Below are 27,717 nucleotides of genomic sequence, written 5' to 3' on the forward strand. Positions count from 1 at the left end.
ATTTGCTGCAATCAGAAAGTAAGGAAAGTAAGAGACTTAGAAGATATTTCCAAGTAAAATGTTAAATTTCTGAATTTGAAATGTCTAATATTAAATAAAGCCTAATATGTATACATATGCACATGTATTTATACATTTCTATGGTGTATAATGATGATAATTTTATTTCCTGTGTCAAGTTGAGAATAGACAGACCTTTCCACCCTTCCAAATGCATCTCACAATGCAAGATAAACCTAAACTTTTGTCATATCAACTTTAACTAATATAAAAGATAGGATGTATTAATTTATGATGACTGCCTTTTGCATGAACCTTTCAATTATTTATATTGTAATTTAAATGATTAATGAAGCCGTTTCTAATAAACAGTTTATATTCATCGAAATACTATAAGCTGCAAGGGGTGTGTGTGAAGAAATATTTGATGCTGGGGATAGCTCTCATGAATAAAATATAAGCTACTGGGGTCAAAGTTTATACGACCTTCTCCCAAGTTATGAGGGATTTTTTTCTCCAGGTAATTGTAATCTGCAGTACACAGTATGTATCAGAAAGAGCTATTTTTGTTTGAAATAGGAAATTTGATAGATAACCAGTGGTGGGATTCAGCTGGTTTGCACCAGTTCGGGAGAACTGGTAGCTAAATTTTGCTGCATTTGGAGAACCGGCTGTCTTCCAAAAGTCCAGTCTAGGCCTCAGGTCTGGAGGTGGCTTTCCAAGCCTAGAACAGCCCACCAGAAGTGTGTGATACCACTTCCCGAAATCTGTTCTAGGCCACGGAGGCCCAGGCCTGCATCGAACAAGGGAACCGGTTGTTCAGGTATTTGAATTCCACCACTGTATATAACTCAAAGAATAAGATGGATCTATGTTTTGCCTTCAACCACCACAGCTCAAGCTCTGCTGTTAATTAACTTATAATGGAGCCAATATTTAAAATAAGAGATTGAATCTTTTCCACTACAGATAGTCTTCAACCTACATCCACAACTGATCCCAAAATTTCTGTTGCTAACCAAGACAGTTGTTATGTGAGTTCTGCCCAATTTTATGACCTTTTTTGCCACAGTTGTTAAGTGAACCACTGCAGTTAAGTTAGTAACACGGTTGTTAAGTGAATCTGCCTTCCCATTAACTTTGCTTCTCAGAAGGTCGCAAAAGGGGATCACGTGACTCTGAAACTGTCGTTAATATGAACCAGTTTGCTGAGTGGTCGAATTCTGATCACGTGACCATGGGGATGCTGCAATGGTCATGTGAAAAATGGCCACAAGTTGCTTTTTTCAGTGCTGTTTTAGTGACTTCAGACAGACACTAAATGAATGGTTGTAAGTAAAGGACTATCTGTATTACAATGTACTTCAAAGGATTCTAACCACTGCTAGACCTGTGCACTGGAAACAATACAACTCCATCATAAATGCTAAAATAGCCTTGGTTGTTAGAAGTTGGGTGTCCATTAAGACAATTTTGCACACATCTAATACATTGCAGACACTTGTTTTCAGAACCATGTCTGCCTATGGAATTAGCCTATGTACACACATTTTGATATTACTGCATGTGGCTTTTAATTTAGTTGATTTGGGATAGTGGCATATGTTAATCTCAAAATTGGCTGGTGATTTTTCTTCTCCTCCCTCCTTTCACATTTGAACCATAGCCTCAGGAAACTGGGATTTATGCTAACTGTTGATAATTTCCATTAATATTAATTGGATCATTATAGTTACATTTTCCAAGCAAATTACCATAGTTTGAAATTATAGGTGAAAGTCCATTTCCTTATGTTTCTATTTTATTTTTAAGAGGTAATTGTTTCTGTACTCCCTCCCTGCTACGATTTTAAATTCCCTATCTTTTGTCTCACACTTTTCTTTAAATTGAAAATGCTATAGCATTACATGCAAAAAAGAATCAGTCTCAGAAAGGAAAGAAGAACCAAATATAGATTAAAAAGCTGCCTCTCCAAAAGATTTTGAAATATGAGGAGGCTGGCTCTGCATCTAAGATTAAGGGCAGATATGTGCAGGAGATAAGTTCACATTTTACCACAGGAAAATGGATTTTTTTTTTTACTACATGGGCTGTTCCAAATTCAGAAATATTTTTATTCCCTAAAGCTACAATAAAGATACATATTACCTTCTCATTTTGAAAAAGAGAAAAAATAATGAGGAAGAGAAAGAGTAAGTGCAGTTAGATACTTTTTATGTCAAAAGGCCACCCCACCAAGATCTGTGCCAAACCATGATGAGAACAAAATGATAATATCCATGTGGCGATGCCTCTATATTAATGCCACCATTACATACTTGTGCCGCAATGCATTTGTCTGAAACAAAGGTATAAATCGCAGCACGTTGGCAGTGCAACAGGTTAGTAACCATGACAGAATGTGACGTTGCCTTTATGCCACTTGAGTTCACGGCTTTGTGAGAATAACCAACAAGCAAAAATAAACATAAGGGAGAACATTAAGGGTACTGTTTACTAATTCACATTTTCACCAACATTTTAGTTTATTTATTTATTTTATTTTATTTTAATCCCATTTATATCCCGCCCTTCTCCGAAGACTCAGGGCGGCTTACAATTTAAAGCACAAATCAATGTGCTTAGCAATAGCCTTCATTCTATGTATATGCCTACTTATTAGGGCTTTTGCCCCCCCCCCAAGCGGCATTATTACAAAGTCAGATTATTGCCCCCCAACAATCTGGGTCCTCATTTTACCTACCTCGGAAGGATGGAAGGCTGAGTCAACCTTGAGCCTGGTGGGATGCGAACCTGCACTAATTGCAGGCAGCTGGTGTTACTTAAGGAGGCATTAGCCCACTGCTCCACCAAGGCTCTACCTTTAATATAACTTTATTGATAATGTACCGGTAATTATATTTATTTTCCTGACTTTTGCAGGTGATATTTACAGGCTATTACATTAGAAACTTTTGTCACTTCTAAACTCTAAACCTTTGGATCACACTTGTGGGTTGAGGACATGAAATGAAGAAGGGTAGAAATAATTAATTCATTCCTCTGGCAGATACCATTGTAGTAGTGAATGAACGTAAGTGGATATTGCTCTGAGTTTTAATTGGAAGCTGGCCTTAGATAAATCAAAATAGACAAATGGTTGATAATAAATAGAAATATAATTGTATTGGATCCAGACTTAGCGATGGTTAGACTCAAATAAATGGGCTAAGGTAGCTGATTAAGTTCTGTTGATTTTAATGGATTTACTCTAAACATGATTAAGCCTACTTTCAATTTAAGAACTCCTATAGCATGATAATTAATCTCCATTTATGAAAGGCTATGTCTTAATTTTATATTTAATTTTCAAGGCAGTAATCCTAAAGATAATTAAATAGCAGGAATTAAGGATGGTCATTATATTATATCACCATGTCACCTTTATAAAGATTCTATTAAAATACACCTGCTGCAAATACTTCACTTATTTTTTTCCCTTAGTAGTTTCGCTCTACATTCAAAAGCTGGTAACAATTTCAATAAAAGGCAAACAATTCCAGTGAAATGAAGGAAGGAAAAAAAAAGATACTTGAAGCTGCTCCTCACATTTGATGCTTAAGATTAAGGCTACTCCTGATTTCTTTTTAATTCAAATTATTTAAGCCTTGGTGTACAGAACTTGCTGATAGCATGAAATATTATTACAGAGCACAATTTAACTAGGAAATATTTAGTATAGGACAACTATGCTCATGAATAATTGCCTTTATTTTAAACAGGATGTCTGTAAGAGATGTTTATAATGAAGTGATATCTCAATTTATTTATTTGTTTGTTTGTTTGTTTGTTTAGATTTATATACCGCCCTTTTCCCAAGGGACTCAGGGTGGTTTACAGGGCAAATTAAAACAGTGCAATGTACAAATTAAAATAAAATTAAATTAATAGCCCCCAAAGAGTTTAAAATTTAAAATTTAAAACCTTAAAATCCCTCAGTCCAGGCTGGCTAACTCAAATTCCTTTAAGCTCCTGTGAAAAATCTTTTGCCTGGAACATTCCTCAATAGGAAAATAAATGATTTTAAGTTTAGCTCAGAGGTGATAAAAATATCTCACTATTTACTTTATTAATCAAATTCTATATTTAAAATTAATTTGTATTCCCCACCCCCTGCATTTCATCTTTTCTGATTCTCGGAGACTGTCTGGAAAAATCCCTGCAGTTTCCTTGGGAAGGTTTTTCAGTAGTGGCTTGTCCTGCTTTCTTCCTAGAGTGGAGAGAAAGTGACTGGTTCATGGCCAGGTTGGGATTGAAACTCATGGCTATCCGGTTTCTGGCCTGATGCCAAACTGACCCTCAATTAACATCATTTTACGTTAAAATTATTTGTTAATAGTATGCAATAAACTGCAATGTAATGTAAAATATGGCAAATAAGTATTAATTACAGAATTTGATTAGTGATATAGATAATGAGTTTCCCCAAGAACCAAATAAGCCCTTCACCAACCTACCCAATGAAGCAAATCAAGCCAAACCAACGCTACTACAGTGCCACTTTCAAGCACCACAGTGTACCTCCAGCCTTGGTGAATAGTGCAAAATGTAGCCAACCAAGGAAAATATAGGCTACTCTTCCTAAAATCATGTCTCCTCTGGCAAACCCAGATCCAACAAGCTCCCAGGACACCTGCCTCCACCCACCGACATTCTCTTAGACCAGGGGTCTTCAAACTCAGCCCTTTTATGATTCATGGACTTCAACTCCCAGAATTCGTCAGCCAGCGTACCTTTTAACTGAGATTGATGGTGATATAATTTAAATTATTTGTTAATTAACAATTCACTGGGATTGTTTCCAAAAGAGATTGTGACTGTGTTGTTGTCCTTAATCAACTATATAGTTGTAAGCAGTGGTGGGATTCAGCCAGTTCACACCACTTTGGCAGAACTGGTAGCTAATTTTTTGTTGCCCAGGCCCAGAATAGACTTGCAGAAGTGGTATCCACACAGAGAACCGGTTCTTCACATATTTGAATCCCACCACTGGTTGTAAGTAAGATTCAGACTGAGATAGACAACTTGTGACAGATGTTACTGAAGACTGTTTCCAAACAGTTGCTAGTATGGAAGTCGTATCTGGGGAAAAATGGAATGTATCTGGAGTATTCCAAGTTGCCTAGCCTCCATTCTGCCTTCATTATTGTTAATTCTTCCATCAAAAATTAATAATCTTTAAAGTAATAACTAATCAATGGAAAACATAGTTCTATAACTGTCTACTAGTTTTTAATATTTAATGCTCAGAACCATATCATCTGGAAATCTCAAAATAGATTCCCCCCCAAAAAAAGCTGCCCCAGGAAAGCAAATTGTAGGAAGATGGTATTCATAAGATCAGTCCAGTATTTCTCGAGGTGTAGACTGAACTATTAGCATTTTCCACAAATACGTCTCATGAATCTACAAATTTCCCAACCCTTCCTTCCTACCTGACACATAGGTATGTGTTCTATTTTACAAACCAAAGTCTCCTGTTTGGAAAAGTTAGAAAACATTGTCTAGGAAAGGCTATCTGGTGACAGAGCTCAGTTTTAATGACTCCCCCATTCAAAATCATTTTAAAAATAAAGGATAAACAAACAAACCAACCAGTCAAGGAGAGAAACAACCTAGAACTAAGGAAAAATTTCCTGACAACAAGCACAATTAACCAGTGGAACGGTTGCCTTAAGAAATTGTGGGTCCTCTAACTCTGGAGGTTAGGGTTACGGTTAAGCCACTTTCCACCACTGATTGTACTTACATTTAAATTAGATCCATTATTTTCAAAGTTGCCTTAAGACTAAAAAAAATAAATAGCCCAGTAGATTTCACACAAATCTGCTTTCTTTTATGGTGTCATGTAAGTGGCCACTCCAGTTAGTGGATATACCGGTATGATTGCATCTGAGAAGAGGGGCAGGCACTTCTGCAGTACAAGCTTGATGAGTTTCATTGTTTCTGAGATTATAAGCATAAAAACTAAAAATAAAGACAATAAAAGTTATTCAAGTCCACAAATTACTACATCTCCCCTTTGGCCTCAGGGGGTGAACACCTTTTATGATTAATCAAGATGAGAATCAAAGTGAGCCTTCTGATCAACTGCTTAGGTGGTCATACTTGAGCTGCAAATTATTTGCATGAATTACTGTAGAAGATAAAATAGTATTTTTCTATTTTGCTTCAGAAAGCAGATGCTTGCTAAATAACTTTTTTCTTAAGAACCTATTGATTATAGCCAATAGCAATTAAAAGTAGAAGAGAATTTAATGGTGTTAAGAAAATTTAATGATGTTCGGTTCCTGTTCATTTACTGGATGTCCTAATCAATTCATGTTCTAGGTAACAGTCTATTTCAGTGAGTTTTAGTTTCTCCCAAACTGCTTACTCTGAAAATATAACATCAGTAATAATTATTATGGACTGTGAAATAAATAAAAAAGGATTAAAAACTGAATAGCCCAATGGGGTGACAGACGCAATAGCTTATTGCAAAACATTTTTATTTAGCTTTACACCATGATAGATTTGTGCATTGATGAGACATACTGTCTCATCAGTATCAGTATCATTGGCTACTGTGAGAAGTAAAATATTGGACTTATATATTCATGTTAATTAATCCCATATTGATGTAGATCCAACTTCTTGCACCCTTCCCACTTTTTCCTATTGACTCTAGGACAGTTACATTAGAATTCTGCTGGTAGGGGATGCTTGTTTGCATGCAGATAATCCTGCAGGAATGGGCATGAGAGCTGGTCTGATGTAGTGGTGAAAGTGCTGGCCTAGAAACAGGAGACTGAATCCTAGTCCCACTTTAGGCATGAAATCCAGCTAGGTGACTTTGTGTGAGTGTCATGCTTTCTCAGTCCAGCTTACCAATTGTTGCGGTGGGAAAAGTAGGAGGCAGGAATATGCCACCTTGAGTGGTGGAGAAGCCCTTGCTAATCATCCCAGATCTTGCCAACCTAAACCAAAAAGTGAGAAATCGAGATATTTTATAACAGGTAAACAGTGAGTCTAATGGAGCCAGAAATGGCAGACAGTCTGGATTCAAACAAGGGACGTGGTGGCTCAGTGGGTTAGGACGCTGAGCTTGTCGATCAGAAGGTCGGCAGTTTGGCGGGTCGAATCCCGAGTGCCACATAACAGAGTGAGCGCCTGTTACTCGTCCCAGCTTCTGCCAACCTAGCAGTTCGAAAGCACGTAAAAATGCAAGTAGAAAAATAGGGACCACTACGGTGGGAAGGTAACAGCGTTCCGTGCGCCTTTGGCATCTAGTCATGACCATGGAGAGGTCCTTGGACAAGCACTGACTCTTCGGCTTTGAAACAGAGATGAGCACCAGCCCCTAGAGTTGGAAACGACTAGCACGCATGTGTGGAGGTACCTTTACCTTTACCTGGATTCAAACAACATGTTTAACCATAGAAAAACTCCTGACTATTTTATGGAGCTGTGAAGACTAAGAAAAAGTTGGTGGCATGTAGGTCAACAAGAATCAACTCAGTGTGTTTTGCACTCTTTCAATTGGCCACATTGGCTAAGAATGATGTAAGTGGTAGTTTTAAAGTCTCTGGTAGGTGCCAGTTGGGAAGGCTACAGTCTTTTGCCCTTATTATTTAGTTTTTTTAAAAATGGCTTTTGTGGGCATAAGCATGCTAGCATTTTTTCTTTAAAATTAGGGCTTTTAAAAACAACATTTTATTGACATTAGGTTGGAAAAAGTCATCTAAAGTAATACACTTACAAGTAGTACTTAAACAATATAAATCTAATGCAGTTAAAATGAATGCATACCCTATACTGTATATATATCTCAAGCACAAAAATGATGAACATAAAAGTACCTTGGGCATTTCCTAAACATCACCAAAATTACCAGCTGTACTGTCTTCTGTCCCATCTAATAGCTTTCGGCAATTACAGCAAATGATCAAGATTTGAAAACTCATTAATTCTTTGAAGTGGGCAACATCTCGCTCTTTCCTAATGCATGTACTAAGAACTGCATATATTGCTGCATATTTAAAATCTCAACAATATCTTCTTACTTTTGGATTGGAGTTTTCACTAAGACTCTGGCTTAAACCAAATCCCTTGAGATTGATTTGAAACACTACAGTGGGTTATGCATGTAAATTAGCTGGGAAGAGTTCACTGGCTTATCTGGAAAACCTTAGTAGAATTTAGGAAATTCAGTTCTAACAATCATTAACTTTTCATAAGAGACAAATCAAAGTTGCTTTGTAGATATACCACCTGATCTGGAAACCTTCCCTTATTCTCAGATATAGGGAAATAGAATGTGGTACTTTTTGATTAGACAGAAATCCACTGCAGATATAAGAATCTACTATTTATAGAGGAGGAGGAGGAGGAGGAGGAGGAGGAGGAGGAGGAGGAGGAGGAGGAGGAGGAAGAAGAAGAAGAAGAAGAAGAAGAAGAAGAAGAAGAAGAAGGAGGAGGAGGAGGAGGAGGAGGAGGAGGAGGAGGAGGAGGAGGAGGAGGAGGAGGAAGGAGGAGGAGGAGGAGGAAGAAGAAGAAGAAGAAGAAGAAGAAGAAGAAGAAGAAGAAGAAGAAGAAGAAGAAGAAGAAGAAGAAGAAGAAGAAGAAGAAGAAGAAGTTATTGTGAGCTATTGAGAGAAAATCTGGGACAACTGAAGACCAAAACATTTGAAAATTCTAGCAACAGCAATAGCTTTGCTTAAAAATATATGCTTTTTTAGTTAAATTGTCATGAATCAATGCCATGGTCTTTCATTATAGATCAACTGCACAACCTGCATATTTCTTGGCTTCCTACATTGAAATTAATCTTTAGCCAAACTAGTTCTATTGGACATGTGGTAGACAATGAGGAAGAGTCATGAGTAAAGGAAAGATGTGCTTTGGAAAACAAAACCAGCATTAAAACTCTTGTCGTATCTCTCAAAAGTTAAAGGTCTTAGTGATGGTTTTTAAGTCCTTACATGGCATGGGTCCAGAATACCTCGGGGACCACCTGCTGCCGGCGTCGACTCCCCTCCGCCCCATGCGTTCTCACAGAGAGGGCCTCCTCAGGGTGCCTCCAGTCAGAGAATGTCGACTGGTGGCCCCCAGGGGGAGGGCCTTCTCTGTGGGCGCTCCGGCTTTGTGGAATCAGCTGCCGGTTGAGCTCCGGATGGCACCGGATCTCCACTCCTTCCGGCGCGGGTTAAAGACCCATTTATTTGAACAAGCTGGCCTGGCCTGATGGGGAATTACTTAGGGTTTTAATATTTATATATATATTTTATTGTTTTTATTGTGGGCAATAATTTAATTCTTTTTTAACTTTTGTACTTTTGTAGTTTTAAGATATGCCCTGTTCACCGCCCTGAGTCCTTCGGGAGAAGGGCGGTATAAAAATTTAATTAAATAAAATAAATAAAATAAACTAAGAAATAGCATCACATTTTAGCACAGAATTATTTTAAATACTCATTAGTGGAATAATATTACTTCTTGTTTAAGACCATTTTTTTTACAGCTAATGATTCAGAAATGAAGGCACAGACCCCATTGCATGCTTTTCAACATTTTTTTCAGGCATTCAAACATACTATTCTTATCGTTTTATTTTCAGATTAGTTCCTGCTTATATTATGCTCCCTTTAAAAGGACTTTGCTGCAAAATAAATATGCACATAGCTGGATGGTGTGGTTGCAATCTTATGCATGCTTATTTGGAGTTAGAGTAAGGCCCTGAAGATGAGATTGCACATTGCCACATGTAATTATTTATTATGCTTTCTTTCCTGTTCTTCCAGATGATTCATTGTGGACTATGATATAATTTTGCCTTTTCATAGGAACAGTTCTGTGAAGCATGCTAAAGAGCAGTCAGGAGGAAAAAAAATCAGTGAGGGCCCAGAAGGGGCAGGAAGCATTTCTAGGTGGCTATGCTGTCTCTTAAATTTTTGTAGCAGACAAATAAACTAATTGTTTCATATTTTTTGTAAGAAATTCATGAATGGAGATGGGAAGATGCAACCTTCTTATCTGAAGGGGACAGCTGTTCCTGGTTTCTTTGCTTTGGAGCCCCCGCCCCATTAGCAGCTGATTAGCCAAGAACCATAATTAAAAAGGACTTTTTTATATGTGTATCAGACTGAATTTTGCAAATACTACCCTATCCTTGCCTTAGATCAAAATATGAATCAGCAACATACTATGCTATATAATTGATTCAGTACCCGATCTGTTTTAAGGGGGGGGGGAATATTCACTCTGTTTTTGAAAAAAAATAATAATAAAAGAATTTGAGTTCTCTATTGTACTTTTTCCTTTCTTCCAAATGACGGCGTGTCAGTATAATCCCAGCTCTCCAGTGTTCAGCTGAATATGTTTTTACCAGCTGTGAATTCATCCCAAAGCTTCATGCATTTGCTTGAAATAATTTTGCTTCCAACAGAGCTTTGTTGAGTTGTGTTTGTACCCTGTCAGATCTGAATAAATTTCTGACAATACCGTAGAATGGCATAAAAGTGTGTTTTGTTTAAGTACCAACTATGGTCTCGGAGCTGTGCAGAACAAGCATCTGTGGGATCTCTAAGCAGATGCATAAATGATTAGATTAGGTCTCTACTCTAGAAAACGATACCCTGAAAATTTCTGATTTCATGTCCTTTAAAAGAGCAAATGTGAATCTCATATGACTGCAAAAGACAATATCGAAATTCCCTAGGGTTGTTTGCATCTTGATTAATGCTTAGAGCATGCTGGAGCTCTTGAAAAGTGTTGGAAGTGCAACTTCTAACCTTTTAATACTGTAGGGTCCTTGGTGCTGTCTGAGCTTGGTTGCTTTCTTGCAGATGTTTCTTTATTCAACTAGGAAACATCATTACTGATAATATTACCTAGTTGGGTAATGAAATGTCTGCAAGAAAATAACTAAACTCAGAGAACATCAAGGACCCCACAGTTCAACCTCAGGTACAAATACAGATAGTTCTTGTCTTACAACCATTTTTAGCCACCGTTCAAATTTATAATGACACGGAAAAAAGCGACTTACAACCAGTTCTCAGATTTATGACTGACATATCATCTCCACAATCACATGATCAAAATTTGGGCACTTGACAACTGGTATGTATTTAGTGTCCCTATTTAGTGTATTTAGATATCCCTATTTGCACCCTCCCAGCCAATTTTCAACAAGCAAAGTCAAGGGGAGATACTGGATTACACTTAATGAGGGTCTGATTCACTTAACAACTGCAGTGATTCACTTAACAAACATGGTAAAAAAGATTATAAAATCAGGCACCTAACAACTGCCTTGCTTAGCAATGGAAATTCTGATCTAAATTATGGTCATTGGTCAAGGACTATCAGTATTCCCTTCTATTGGTATTTTAATATTGGCTGAAGAATACCAGGTCTGGCAAAGCTTTTGAGACTACAAGACTATCTGAGAGTCTGGAGGGCACAGAGTATGCTCTCTTTTCTAGTCTGACCTCTACTCTATGAAGAAAATTACTGGGCGATCCTTGCCAGTCACTATCTCACAAGCTAATCTGCCTGACACAGCTGTGTGAAGCATAGCACAAGAATCACTGGAGCAAAAGGAGCCATATTTAAGATTCTTTGAAAGGAGGTGATCTAAACACAGTAATATATTTGATGTATAGTTTGGTTAAAACCATCTGAAGTCAGCGAGCCTATTTATCTATTTACAATCTATTTACAAGTAACAAGTAACACCTTCAGCAATTCAGATCGACCTTTCTTTTCTTTCTCTGTGTAACCCTTCATTTCTTTTCTACCAACCTGCATGTAGCATCATCAATGATAATGGGAAACTCAGGAGAACTGCTGAAGTCATTAGTGATTCTATTGACTCATTCCACACCCTTAAGTAGAGGTTATGTTTTGGATTTTTATACATTGAACCCTGGGCAAACAAGATTATATTCTAATAAGAGTTATGAGAGAGGCATTGTCAGGGGTGAGGCAAGTGATGTTACAGCATCACAACACAAACTTTGGTATGTAACTTCAGGGTGCAAGCAGGGCTTGTCTTGTGATACCAGGACTCACTTTTCTAATTTTGGCTAATTTTGTGTATAGCAAAAAACTTGTGGAGGCAGTCCACTTGCTGAATCGCTCGATGCAGATGACACTGGATAGATACACAAATTTCAGCTGGAGCCGTGAAGTCTCTCATCCTCTATATAGTAGTCTTTTTAAAAATAGTAATATTTTTAACATAACAATTAAAAAGATACAAAAAATAATAGAAAATAAAAGAGAGAAAAGAATACAAAGAAAAAATAGAAAATGCAAGAAAGAAAAAAATATAGGAAGTAAAAGAAAAAAGAAAAAGAATAAGAATATAGTGAAGAAAAAGAATTTTAATAACTTAGCACCTTCTCCTAAAATATGAGAAATTATTTCTTCTTTCTATAGCTCATCTGTTATCTGTAAACAAACCCTTCAAACTTATCATTCCATCTTGATCAGCAAAAGTCCTTTAAGAATTATCAGAGATAATAATATATCAATTTAACCTTGAGAAATAAACCGATTTTATGTTCCTTCTTTTTACTTTTAACAAACTTAATCTTTAACCGAGAAATGTCCTAGGAGTTTCTTTTCATTTTTTTCTTTGTCCCTTCTGACAAAATTCTTAAAAACTATAACAAGCCTCTTTTATAAATTCAGTGTAGGAAAATGATCCTGATCACTATTTTAGTTTGTTACTTGCATATCCCTTTTAAATATTTAAGACATCAGCTGTTTTCATTTGTGAATCCAGTGTAGTATCCTTTTCCATATCATTCTTGGAGCCTGGCATTTTAAAATCCATTTTCTATGTTGCTGGTAAAAATTGTTCCATAATATCTTTTACATACAGACTATCTAGAATGTCAGACACTTGTAAAATTAACTTTGGGTCTGTTATTCACAAATATCCCTTAATATATCCAATGTTAAAGCAGTTTGCTCCATTCTGTATTAGTAAGTCAAATTTAAGTATTCTTCTTTAATTGTAATCTTTAGTTCCTTCAAATTCCCTCTAGTGTCCAAATCCCATTTTATCATGTTTTCCCCCCAAAGAATTCAAACAGAATTTTCCCACAGGGAGCATTCTCATAATTAATTTCAAACTTATTTCAAATTCATTTGGGTGCTTAGTCTGTAACTTTCCAAAATCATAATCTAATTGCTGTTTATTTCATTCCCCCATAAAGACTGCGGTTTGGGTGAAGATGGCATTCCCTCAATTTCCAGAGCACTATACCCACCTCAGACTGGTGTCCTCATGAGAAGCAACTGTCAGGAGCACTTGGGGGCAATCCCAAGTCTCCTCACCCAGATCTTCATTCTGCTGTGGTAGTTAAAGGTAAAGGTTCCCCCGCACATGCGTGCTAGTCGTTTCCAACTCTAGGGGCCGGTGCTCATCTCCGTTTCAAAGCTGAAGAGCCAGCGCTTGTCCGAGGACATCTCCATGGTCATGTGGCCGGCATGACTAGCCGCCAAAGGCGCACGGAACGCTGTTACCTTCCCACCGTAGTGGTCCCTATTTTTCTACTTGCATTTTTACTTGCTTTCGAACTGCTAGGTTGGCAGAAGCTGGGACGAGTAACAGGCGCTCACTCTGCTACCCGGCACTCGGGATTCGACCCACCAAACTGCCGACCTTCTGATCGACAAGCTCAGCGTCCTAACCCACTGAGCCACCGCTTCCCTATTTGTGGTAGTTAACTGTCCTCTTAATGAAGTCATCTTCTGTTCACTATTTATTCCCTGGAAATCTGTATACATTAGTCTATGTGGAGAAAGAACTTGAGGGGACTAAAACTGTTCTTCTTTGACCAGATGTCTAACAATATTATTTTTAGAGCATTGATTCTGTCAAACTGAGTGTAGAAAAAATGTTCAATCTTACTGAAGAGGTAAAAAACCACAATAAAACTCCAAAAAGAAACCTAAACATCTAAATGTGTGATAAGGCTGCATCAATTATGTTAATCCCAAGTATTCCATAACCTCTTAAATTTTAAATTTTACATTCCTGACTTTTGGAAGCTATTTAAGTGAATGAAATTTGGCTAACTCATTAGAATTATAGTTGACTGAACAGTGATAATCTGTAAATCTTTCTCTTTTCCTTTTATCTTTTTATTCATTTGCATTATTGTTATTTTAAGTATTTTTTTACCCAACCCTCCAGCCAAAGAGGTTATGTGAATGGCTTACTAAAATCAGCAATAATATCTCAGACGAACGATAGCTCAAAAATAATAATGAAAAGGATGGGGGAAATAAACAGAACACCCCAAGCCAACTCAAGAATGTTTCTCATTATAATGTTCTTATTGTGATGAACTCTTTTGAAAAGAAAGAATTCCCAAACCACTGGTCTTTCTATAGGTCTAAGAGTCCCCATGTTCTGAAAACTCGTCTATTACCTTCTGTTGCCATTTACACAATTCACAATTATTCAGAGCTCAGATTATGATTGTGTGTGCCTCTTTGTGCACTCCTCACTTGACACTTTGTTTTTCTACTAAGGATATATTTATTGATGAGGAAATATTGTTATTGCATTCTCTCTTCTGGAATGACTTACAGCTAGTTGCCTTTGCAATGTTCAGTGTTTTCATTGAGTGGTTCTAGTAATTTATTGCATTAACTTCAGAGTTGTGTTAAACTTTAACCTCTCTGAGACCTGGCTGGATTTCATTCTCTGGAACTGTTCTCTTAGCACCAAGTCCTTTGGCTCAGACCAATCTTTGACTTTTTCTTTATTACCTTGGATTTCTCTCTGAAAGATTTTCTTGCCATTTGGAATTCTTTCTCTGCCAGCCCTTCAGACCGAAATTTCCAGTGGGGAGAACTTCAGTAGGCATCAGAGATAAGTTAGTGAAATATTTGATGGCACAATATATAGCCAGCTTCATTTGCTTTGATTTTGTATGGCTTTAAAAACTAGTCTGCAGCTGGATCACCAGAATGAATGGAACTGAAGTGCAATACTCACTAGTCATCACAATCCCTTTTTCATCAGAAAGGAAATGGAAAAACAATGGCTTCAAAAAGTCAACTTGATAGGGAGTATCAGGCTAAGGATGAGGTCAAGAAGTTATATAGTGAAAGTCTGGAACTTCCTATTGTGTACTGTAGCTTTGTATTCAAAGGTATCGTGGATTCAGTGTCATCTCTGGCCCATATGTTGGACCAGAAAAATGTAGAAAAGAAGAAACTTTCCCATTTAATCCACTTACTGTGCCATGGATGGTACAAAGATCAGGAAAACACCAAAAGCTGCAGTATAGTTAAATAAGTATTTGCATATGGATGAAAAGCAAGAGTGGGGGCAAGCATGGAGAGATAAGGGAATCCTACTCTCCACCCAGTAAAAACATTTGGGATTTACAGGGAAGGGGGGAAACAACTGAGAAGGGTTGAAGCTGCATTTCAAGGAAGCAAGTTGGTTGTGGGAAAAGACTGCCAGACTAAGGATCATTCTCCGTATGAGATCAGAAACCTTAGTAATGCTGCTCATGGGAGGATTCTCATATGGAAGTTCTTTCCCCTTTTGCTGAATTTGAATTAAGTTCTTTTGATGGGTAGCTTGAACGCTGCTTCATATGGTCCATTGCCCTTTTTTGACCCCTTTTCACATAATTATGAAAGAGCTTCAAAGCAGGTATTTTTAATCACAGAATTTACAAAAGCCAAAAATCTTAGGCCAAAGAATTCTGCCCTTTGAAACTGCTCAATTAAGCTTACTCAGGATGGTCGATAATGAGAGCAACATCTGTAGGTTCACTGATTCTGCAATTCACTCTTGAACCAAGCAAACAATCAGTCCAAATATATTTGAATTTAATGCGCCCTTGGGCAGGATCCAAGCCAAGTACTTACTTTCTTTATAAGCACACCTTTCAGATGCAGCATTTCTCAAATGAAGATAATATGCAAAAATGTCCATGGAAGTTATTTATTTATTTATTTATTTATTTATTTAATAATATTTGTATACCGCCCTTCTCCCTGAGGACTCAGGGCGGTTCACAGGGCAGAATAAAATACTAAATACAAACGTTAAAAAGAGATTAAATAGTTGCCCATATTAAAACAGTTAAAATAGAATTCTAAAACACCAAGTTAAAAACTAAACCACCAAAAATAAAAAACCCCACCAATCCCCATCAGGCTAGGCCGGCTTGTACAAACAGAAAGGTCTTGAGATCGCGACGAAAGGAGCGAAGATCGGGCGCCATCCGGAGCTCTACCGGTAGCTGGTTCCACAGCTCCGGAGCGCCCACAGAGAAGGATCTCCCCCTGGGGGCCACCAATCGACATTCTCTGATCGGTGGCACCCTGAGGAGACCCTCTCTGTGGGAACGCACAGGGCGCAGGGAGCTTGATGCCGGCAGCAGATGTTCCCTAAGGTACTCCGGCCCCATGCCATGGAGTGCTTTGAACACCGTTACCAGTACCTTGAATCTCACCCGGAAGACAACTGGCAACCAATGCAGCTCACGGAGCAGCGGTGTAACGTGGGAGTATCGGGAGACTCCCAACACAACTCTCGCGGCTGCATTCTGTACCAGTTGGAGCTTCCGGGTGGTCCTCAAGGGCAGCCCCATGTAGAGAGCGTTGCAGTAGTCCAGACGAGAGGACACGAGCGCATGAGTGACCGTGCACAAATCATCCCGGCTAAGATAGGGCCGCAACTGGCGCACCAGGCGAACCTGGGCGAAGGCCCCCCTAGTCACAGCTCCTACATGGTCTTCCAAGGTGAGCCGTGAATCTAGGAGGACTCCCAAGTTGCGAGCCCTATCTACGGAGGGTAATAGTTCACCCCCCATAGCCAGAGGTGGAATATCCGAATAAACCCGGGATGAAGGTATGCAAAGCCACTCAGTCTTGTCGGGGTTGAGTTGAAGTCTGTTCCTCCCCATCCAGACCCGAACCGCCTCCAGGCACCGGGACATCACGTTGAGGGCATCACTGGGGTGGTTTGGGGTCGAAAGGAAAAGTTGGGTATCATCAGCGTACTGATGATACCCAACTCCAAAGCCACGAATGATCTCACCCAGCGGTTTCATGTAGATGTTGAACAGGAGAGGCGAGAGGACCGACCCCTGAGGAACTCCACAAATGAGAGACCTCGCGGTCGACCTCTGCCCTCCTGCCAACACCGACTGCGAACGTCCCTGGAGATAGGAGGAGAACCACTGTAAAACTGTGCCTCCCACTCCCAGTCCCCTGAGACGCCGCAGCAAGATACCATGATCGATGGTATCGAAAGCCGCCGAGAGGTCTAATAGGACTAGAACAGAGGAATATCCCCTGTCCCGAGCCCTCCAGAGATCATTCACCAGCGCGACCAATGCCGTCTCCGTGCTGTGCCCGGGCCTGAAACCCGATTGGTATGGGTCTAGATAATCCGCTTCATCCAGGACCAGAGGGAGCTGATGCGCCACCACACTCTCAACAACCTTCGCAAGAAAGCGAAGGTTGGAGACAGGACGAAAGTTGTTTAATACAGCTGGGTCCAAGGCAGGCTTCTTGAGGAGAGGCCTCACCACCGCCTCTTTCAAGACGGCGGGGAAGCTACCCTCACTCAGAGAAGCCGATATAACTGCCTGGAACCAGCTGCGTGTCCTCTCCCGGGCTGCATAGACCAGCCAGGAAGGGCACGGGTCCAATAAGCATGTGGTGGTGCTCAGCCTCCCCATGATCCTGTCCACTTCCTCTGGAGTCACAGAATCAAACTCCTCCCAGGTGATATCGACAAGACCGCCCGTGTCCTGATCGTCAGACTCTGCCCAGTCAGAGTCCAGACCGGTCCGAATCCGAGCGATTTTGTCCGACAGATGTTGGTTAAACTCCTCGGCACGACCCTGCAAGGGATCCTCCCTCACCTCCTGATTTAGGAGGGAGCGAGTCACCCTAAACAGGGCGGCCGGGCGATTATCTGCGGACGCGATAAGGGTGGCGAAGTGGTTAGACCTCGCCTCCCTTATCGCAGCGAGATAAGACCTAATGTGGGCTCTTAGTCGCAATCGGTCGGATTCGGATCGGCTGGACCTCCAACCGCTCTCTAGGCCCCGTCTCCGACGCTTCATCTCCCGGAGCTCCGCAGAGAACCATGGAGCTCGACGAGATCTGCACCGGGTCAGGGGCCACAGGGGTACAACTCGGTCAAGAGCCTCAGTGGCCGTCCTTTCCCAGGCTTCCACTAAGGCGTCTGCCGAGCTGTGAGCAAGGGAGGCAGGTGGGGACCCCAGCGCTGCCTGGAACCTCTGGGGATCCATTAAGCGTCTGGGGCGGTACCATTTAATTGGTTCCACACACCCACGGCGGGGGGTGGCAAAACGGAAGACCAGCCGCAGGAGATGATGATCGGTCCATGACAGGGGCATAATAATTGGAGAGCCCCCACCAAGATCATCTAACCACCGTCCAGATAAGAAAACTAGGTCAAGGGTGTGGCCTCCCTCATGAGTCGGTCCCGAAATTACTTGCGTCAGGTCCATGGCCGTCATGGAAGCCATGAACAGCCGAGCCAACTCAGATGATCCTCCCAGCGATGGTAGATTGAAGTCCCCCAAAACTATAAGTTTGGGGAACTCAACCACCAGCCCAGAGAGGACATCGAGCAGCTCAGGCAGGGCTGCTGCTGCGTGACTAGGCGAAAGGTACACCAGCAGCAAGCCCAACTGCGCACCAGGGCCGCATCTCAGAAAGAGAGACTCACACCCGACTATCTGAGGAACGGTGGCCTCCCGCGGACACAAGGTCTCCCTCATAACAACAGCCACACCCCCACCCCTACCCTGAGCCCGAGGCCGGTGCAGCACCCGGAAACCTGGTGGGCAAAGGTCGACCAGAGGAATCCCGCCCTCTGGGCCCAACCAAGTCTCCGTGATGCAAGCCAGGTCCGCCTGCTCACCCTCGACCAGGTCACGAACGAGAGGAGCCTTATTAGAGACAGACCTGGCATTCAAATACACCAGCCGGAGCTCAGGGGGCTGCACACCCTCACTCCCGGGACCTTGGGGTAGAGGCAGAGGGTCGGAGTGCCTCACCGCTTGTAAGCAGCGGAGAGGCCTTCCCTGAGATTGATACGGCCCTCTGCTCCTACATCTGCTGCCATTCCCTGATGTCGTGGGAATAGGTAGCCCCACGACCAGCCCTGGAGCCCCGGAGGTGACCGACCCCCGCTCCTCCCCTCTGCGATCTACATCGGCCCTAGCCAGAACAGCGGTAGTTGGATAGCCCCCCTTATCCAAACAACCAAAAGAACCCTCCCGCCTCCCTAACCCCCTAAAAAATTTTGACAGAAAAATAATCAGGGGCCTCTTATTAGGTCTACGTCGAAGGCCCCTACCCGTGCCCAGCCAACTCTCAGGGTCCCAATAAATGGGCCCTTCCTCGAAGTTATAATCGGCTGGCAAGGCGGGTCACACCCAGGAGGGGGGAGCACCCCTGAGGGCGCACAAGTCCGTGGAAGAATATTTAAAGGAAGTTATACGTGATCAAATACATAATACCAAGAATTCTGAGCAAATAGACAGATGTTGAATATTGCTGTATGAGTACACTCATTTTCCTTCTGCATCTCCCTGTCTGAAGGTATTAAATAGATCTGAGTGTGGAATGATGCACTTTGTGTCTCTTCTTGCACCTCTCTGAACAAATGAAATCATCAGAATTCCTTGAAACAGTGAAAAAAGAAGGCACAAAATCTCCTGTCCAGTTTCCAGAGATGTATTAGAAAGAAAGGCTCTATTTTTTTTCCTGGAGTGAAAAAATAATTTACACAGCCAGCTCGTTATTTCTACAGATACTGCATTAACAACAAGGAACCCTGAGATTTCTCCTTAGGTAGGCTGGAACACACCTAGAGGGAGGAGAAGCTGACTCATTAGATTTAAAATAACATTTTCCTTTCTTTCTGTAGAAATAAGAATTGATTGAAAGTACTTTTAAGGGGTTGAGAGAGAACTGCTCTCTGATAGCATCTAAGGTACATATTAGATAAATAGAAAACTATTGGCTTTTTGATTGTGAGCAATTTCCCTTAGATTCAAATGCTGATATTGAGGAGTTATGTATATAATACAAATTATTTATCAAGGACTGGCTCAGAGGCTACCAGAACCAAGTGCATGTCCTTTCATTAACTCTAAATTTCGCATTATTGAACTCTAGATAGGATATATTTAGGTGAAATTCTTCTGTTTCTTGTATTAAAGGTAAAGGTAAAGGTTCCCCCGCACATGCGTGCTAGTCGTTTCCGACTCTAGGGGCCGGTGCTCATCTCCGTTTCAAAGCCGAAGAGCCAGCGCTTGTCCAAGGACGTCTCCGTGGTCATGTGGCCGGCATGACTAGACTCCAAAGGCGCACAGAACGCTGTTACCTTCCCACCGTAGTGGTCCCTATTTTTCTACTTGCATTTTTACGTGCTTTCGAACTACTAGGTTGGCAGAAGCTGGGACGAGTAACAGGCGCTCACTCTGCTACGCGGCACTCGGGATTCGACCCGCCAAACTGCTGACCTTCTGGTCGACAAGCTCAGCATCCTAACCATAACAACCAGTTTATTTGGAGATGGGGGCCAAGTACACACCATTGGAACCGTTTTGATACCTTAATCTTCTGAGAAAGGATTCAGTTGCTTCACCCCATTTAGCTCTTCCAACTGTCTTCTAAAACCAGGGAAGAAAGGCTTCTACATGGCATTCTGCATACAGTACATGTTACATGTTGTGCTTACCGGGAGGGTTGGATTACAGAGGTTGCATTTGGGGAAAATGATGGTCTAGAAAATCTTCACGCTATTGGTTTGCTTCATATCAGTATTCCTTTACATGCTGAGAATTCCATGAAATTCAAAAACTAGGCAAGATTTCCACATTAAACTGGTTTGTGATCAATTGACCACTGAGCAAATGTATTATGCATATATCTAATATAATAAATTGGATATTTAAGAACTACAGCAACTAGAATATCTTCCAGTTAACAATAATTGTTTATATGGTGACCTCCCTGAAAATATTTCATCTCTCTCTTTCTCTCTCTTATCTATCTTTGGCTTAAATCTTATATGAGACCACCATCTCATCTCAGAAAATGTCAGCAACCTTACATTTAATGTCTTGTGAAAGAACAGTGAAGTCTTGACATTGGTGATCTGATCTCGAGACCATTTTTAATTCTACATAATTTGCATGGCACCTAAGAATGACAGAAATGATGCATTACTGATCCTTAGTATACTCTCATAAAAAGACCTGGAAATCCTTTTCTTTTATTTTCTGTATGCTATTAATTTAATTATTAATCTACTAGTATATCTGTTTTAGGGACGCGGTGGCTCAGTGGGTTAGGACGCTGAGCTTGTCGATCAGAAGGTCGGCAGTTTGGCGGGTCAAATCCCGAGTGCCGCGTAACAGAATGAGTGCCTGTTACTCGTCCCAGCTTCTGCCAACCTAGCAGTTCGAAAGCACGTAAAAATGCAAGTAGAAAAATAGGGACCACTACGGTGGGAAGGTAACAGCGTTCCGTGCACCTTTGGCGTCTAGTCATGCCGGCCACATGACCACGGAGACGTCCTCGGACAAGCGCTGGCTCTTCGGCTTTGAAACGGAGATGAGCACCGGCCCCTAGAATCGGAAACAACTAGCATGCATATGCGGGGGAACCTTTACCTTTTTACCTTTATATCTGTTTTGGCAATTAGAATGAATCATATAAAAAGGTAGGCACACTTTAAAAACTCAAAATAATTAATTTTCATAATTTTGGAGTCTCTAACAATATTTATCAAGCTGATAAAGGAAATACAGTGTGCATATGTTTGTATGTGTTTAAAAAAAATAAGTCGAGAATCATTGTGGGATAGAGTTCAGCTGTACTGTGAGTTGTAAGATACTTAATTTTGTCAGCTGGAATAAATAATAAAGGTCTCATTCAGTGATTCTGAATTAATATCCAAGTTTTGTACAAAGACACATAATTATTATAAATAGCTATATGATCATGGTCTTGCTCTGTTATGAATTGACTTTATGTGCAAAAAAGAGATAACAGAAAGACTGAAATTAGAGAAAAGAAAACATAGCATGGTCTACTACTGTTTTTGGAGTATTTATACTATATTATAAGGTCAGATAAAATTTGCTGGTGACTAAAAAGAGATCTCATCCACTGCGGCTATTTCAGGTATTAATCTATCAAGATAAATTAAACAAAGGGCAACATAAAGGGACCTTTTTGAAATTAAAAAGCAATATCCATATGCAAACCACATATCCTGTCTTCAGTTTTTTGCAAGTTGCATCACAATTTAAATCCTATGATTGCTTCTGAGTTGTAGTTAAACCTAAAGTAGGATTAATAAAGGAGAATATTTGTAATTCAGGTCTGAAATGAGGGGTCCTTGGTGCTCTCCGAGCTTAGTTGCTTTCTTGCAGAGCTTTCATTATCCAAATTAGGTAACATCATCAGTCCTAATCGACATTAGCTTACTTAGTTATCTAGTTTGAGTTATGAAACATCTGTAAGAAAATAACCAAGTTCAGAGAGCACCAAGGACCTCTCAAGTGGGACTAATTCTATTAGGCTGAATGAGAAACTCACTCCTGGAAGGGAGCAGCAGTTATTTATTGGACAACAGAACTCTATGTCTTTTATAACTTGTTTTTCTACTCATGATAATGTTGCACTTTTACAGCACTCTAGATGTTCCCTACTTAGACCTTCTCAAACACTGAAAAAGGTCTGGGCATTTCAGTTTCCTTAATACTAAAAGCTGACATCATGCCAGACAAATCCTTTTGCATTCTTTGACAAAGTGACAAAATTAGAGGATCAGTGAAATGCCGTGGACATAGTTTACTTGAACTTCAATAGGGCATTTGATAAAGTAGATCACAAGTACCTACAGCCTACTGCCTGATAAAATAGAAAAATGTGGGTTAGACAGATGGATTCATAACTGGCTGAGCAACCACATGGTCCTTAATGGAACTACATCTACATGGAGGGAAGTATGCAGTGGGGTACCCCAAAGCTCTGTCTTATATTCTTTAATGTCTTCAATGATTTAGATGAGGGGATAGAAGGGAAAATCTTTTTCATTTTACTAATATTTCAATTGGAGTAACTATCCCCTCTGCAAGAATAAGAAAGAATTGTAAAAAGTGGTACCTCTTTAGGTAAAAACAGCCTGAGTTTCATACACTATAATAATCTCTCTGTGCACATGATATGCAAGTTTACACAATCTATTTTATACTGTGGTCTGTACCAAAACTTAAATATATAAGTGTAATGTGCAAAGATAAGGAGAAAGGACTATTGCAGTAAAATGCTATGCAGAGAAGTAGATTGTGCTATGGTAGCCAGAAAAAAAAGGAATATAATGGCTTTTTGAACAGTAATGAACAGGCTAATGCAAATTTTATGGCATTCCTGTCTTTGACTCATACAGTTTTTAGATCTCTTAGAAAAAAGGGGTGGTTTTTTTTGTTCCCCTTGATTGCTTTTAAAATTAAATCTTACAGTGAAAGAAATGGCAGTGTTTTGAATCTGTCTGATTTCTATTTGCAAAGTTCTTTTATTTCTTCTCCATAGCAACTTCATATTTTCAGAAATCTTTGTATTTTGTATTTGCTGTTAAGTTTTAAAATTCAGACTGTTTGACAGTTTTAACTAAATTCATTTTGTTCATTTCCAATTCTGCATGGAAGCCTTAAGTAACAGCAATATTAAAATGCCGATACAGGTCTCTTGATTTCAAACTTCTTTGCATTTATAAAATTTTACCCATATTCATATGACATTCAGTACAAGCTACTTGCCGTCAACACATGATGGTCTGTTCCGTGTTGTCCCAGCCACTTTCCCTGGTAGACAGGAACACTTTACCGTCTGTGATCTCTCCTCAATTCGATTCTTATTACAACATCTGTGTGCTGCTATAACTTCACATGTTCCTCCTTCTGAAAACAAAGGAAAAACAAAATTGCTATGATTGCTCTGGGTAGCAAAGCAATTATTTAAATATTTTGTATTTGGGTGGAGTTAAAAGACAGGATTTCAAAAATGTAACCTGTGCATACAGCAATGGCAATAGCACTTAGACTTATATACTGCTTCACAGTGCTTTACAACGATTTCATTTTACCGATCTTGGAAGGATAGAAGGATGAATCAAATGTGAGCTGGTGAGATTCAAATTGCTGGCAGTCAGCAGAATTAGCCTGCAATACTGCATTCTAACCACTGCAGCACCACAGCTCATATTATACAATACAGTGCAATAAACTCAAACTTTTATGTGTTTAATCAAAAAATCTGGAAAGAGATGCAAAGAGAGTGAAAAAAAATAATAATTTTACTTCTTCCTCCAATCTTTGAAGTAACTCTGCAGTGGTAAATATACAGGTGATTTCTATATTTGCAACCTAGATATGCGCTGACTCTTCATTTAATATCCAGGAAGATCACTGTTTTATTTTTTTTAAATATAAACCCGGGGTTTCTGCCCATTCCAAAGGCAAATTGTGGTCATATATCATATGATCCTAACCCTTTCCAAAAGGAGAGGAACCTGAATTTGAGATACATCCCCACCACTGCAAAAGAAGTGAAGGTAAGAAAAAACATACATACTTCTGTGCCATTCCCAAAACTCTCCACCTTGTCAATTTGAGTTGCCGTGACATCAGAAACAAGTCCAAGAGTGTCCCCCCCACCATATGAATATGTAGATATGTAAATAAATCTACCAGAAGTTACATTGCAAAAAAATTACCAGATGAAAGCAAATTCTGTTATCTGAAGACATAAATACTAGTTGAAAATAATTGCCAGTAAATTAATTAATGGAGTGGCCCTGAATATCAGCAACATATTTTCTGAGATCCTGCTCCTGAAGAACTGGAGATGAATGGGAAATTGGGTCATAGAGTCCAGCTGATAATCTAGCTGGTATTCTGGCTCTCCTGCTGCTCATTGAAATTTCTTACAGTCTCCTGGTTTTGATTTTTGGACAGCTGGTAGAGCTCCCTACAACGTTTTGGTGGTAAGGAATTTCACTCTCTATTTCTTGAGGTCTGGGTCTTGTAAGGCCCTGGAGTTCATTGCCTACAGACAACCATGACCTAATCTCAGATAATCTGCAGCCCAAAACATATAGGTGGTCTTATGTTAGATCTTGGCTATGTCTCAAAGATGTTACATGGATTTCTAGCACCTCCTTGCTGTAGTCATATCCAATTTAAGATAACATGGACTACTGCCTTGGGGACTTCATGGAGTGAATGAATCCATTCAGATGATCTGCCTTAAGCCTCTAATGGGGCTGGGATGATTTCTGGGGAGTGTTTGAGGCCATAATTTTAATGCAGTCAATCTTTAATATTTCATAGGTAATAAGAATTCTTGTCTGAAATCCTGGACATACAATGGCCATCAGTGTAGATAGGATTGAATTACATGAACTAGACGGACAGCTTTGATATTATAGCATTTTCACATTCCTTAGGTTTACAAATCAAGGCAAAGCCTTGCCATATCATAGGTTAGATCAGGGATCTCCAGCTTTCTCAACTATACCATTTGTGGACTTCAACTCCCAGAATTCCTCAGCCAGCCATGTGGTTGAGTAATTCTAGGAATTGAAGTCCACAAGTCATAAAGTTGCCAGGGTTGGGGATCCCTGGGTTAGATGTACAGGTAGTCCTCAACATATGACCTCAATTCAGCCCAAAATTTCTGTTGCTGAGGGAGACATTTGTTAAGTGAGTTTTGTCCCATTTTACAACCTTTCTTGCCACAGTTGCTAAGCGAATCATTGCATTTGTCAAGTAACACAGTTGTTAAGTGAATCAGGCTTCCCCATTGACTTTGATTGTCAGAAGGTCAAAAAAGGGAATCATGTGATGCCAGGACACTGCAACCGTCATAAATGTGAGTCAGTTCCCAAGCATCTGAGTTTAGATCACTTGACTGTAGGCATGCTGCAACAGTCATAAGTGTGAAAAATGGTCATAAGTCACTTTTTTCAGAGCCACTGTAACTTTGAACAGTCAGTAAATGAACTGTTGTTAAGTCAAGGACTATCTGTGCTCAAACATGGCAGGAGACTGACAGATGTGGTATGGCTAGGTTACAATCTGTATTGCAGATGAGAATGAAACTACATACCACAGTATACAAAAGTTTTATACTTCCAGTGTTTTAGGCAAATACCCTTCCTCCATAATTAATGATTAGCTTGTCTGCACTTGGTGCCTTAAAACTGTGAGATTGTTGCTTGTTTACATAATGGTCATCTCCAGCCTGAGAACCACAATTCCCACCTTACCCCCTTGCAAGTATGCAGAACTACAGTACAAGAAAAACTGGCATGAATTGGTTATTCAAGCAGCCATCAGGTAAAGAAAACGCTTGGTCAAAATGTCCTATCTGCTGACAGAAACCCAAGACTTTGAGCACTAAGTGCTGAAGTCCAAAACGCACATGTAATACTTAAATGCACAGCTTTAAAAGCAAATCCTGTAACCTGATGCCAAAATGAGCTGTACAAACATAATGTTGCAAAATGAAAAACTGAGCAAAATTGATGGATCTACCAATTCCTTCCTGTACTGGATATATTTCAAACTATGCAGATGATCAATATCTCTTTGGAAATATCATAGCAATTAAGCGATATCAGAATCTCTCTTGCAACTCCTTAATGTCACCTGCGTCACAATGACCTTATTAGTGATGGGGGTTGGTTTCCATTTTGATGTATTGTTCTTGTGATAAGCTGGCCTTTGAAAAAGAAGGTGGAACAAGCCCAGCCACTTTAAATGTCACATCCTAGAACTGCTTGCTAAGAGTCAACCCTTAATGTTTGCAGAAAGCTTGATGTAATTTTAAATATTCAAACCTTCAGCTTTCAGGGCTGAGTCGATCAAAGCTGGTTAATGTCTGTTAAGGTAAAAGACTTTAGGTCATGCTCTCAGGGGGTTCAATATTGATGAGTTTGCAAACTGAAAACAAGATAGACCATGAGGTTAATATTTAATTCTTCTCATCAAGAACAGTTTCCTATATGGCACAGAAACAGCTTTAGTTGTCTCTGACCCAAGTCTTTCTGGGAGCTTTATCAAAGCCCATGGCATTCTACTCCACTTAAATCTCTCATAGCAGAAATGCAATGTGAAAGAATTAACATCTCCTAAATTCCCAAGCTTTGAATTTTACAGAAAAATTGTACATAAGGCCTATTCATCCATTCCCATCCATTAACATTAAAAGAGAGTTAATTGTTATTGTTAGTATCAGACCCTTCAAGGTATCAAGCACCATAATCTTCTCTAAGATCATCTGCAATTAGACCTCTTCACTGTTGTTTTGCTGTTGCTCTCTTTTTGATGATATGCAGATAGGGAAAAGGGGGTGCAATGGCTCCGTGGTTTAGAGGCTGAGCTTGTCAGTTGGAAAACTGACAGCCTGGGTTTGAAATTCGAGCACTGTGCAATGGGGGGAGTTCCTGTTACTCACCCCAGCTCCTGCCAACCTAGCAGTTCTAAAGCATGCAAATGTGAGTATATAAATAGGTACCACTTTGGCAGGAAGGTTACTGCATTCCATATTTTCATGCTGGTCACATAATGATGGAAATGTCTCTCA

At 40.0% G+C, this 27,717-nt stretch overlaps 1 protein-coding gene across 1 annotated transcript in view; it reads right to left on the reverse strand.

Moving 5' to 3' along the window:
- Positions 1-27,717, reverse strand: part of TAFA1 (TAFA chemokine like family member 1) — a gene marked incomplete at both ends in the record, with an annotated part of 422,084 nt that overhangs the window by 20,171 nt on the left and 374,196 nt on the right. Inside the window, one exon of the mRNA XM_081319076.1 lies at positions 23,889-24,029. Coding sequence (XP_081175202.1) covers positions 23,889-24,029 — 141 coding nt within the window. The remainder of the gene's footprint in view (positions 1-23,888; positions 24,030-27,717) is intronic.

Source organism: Vipera berus, assembly GCF_964194415.1.
Source record: "Vipera berus genome assembly, chromosome: 2".
NCBI lineage: Eukaryota > Metazoa > Chordata > Lepidosauria > Squamata > Viperidae > Vipera > Vipera berus.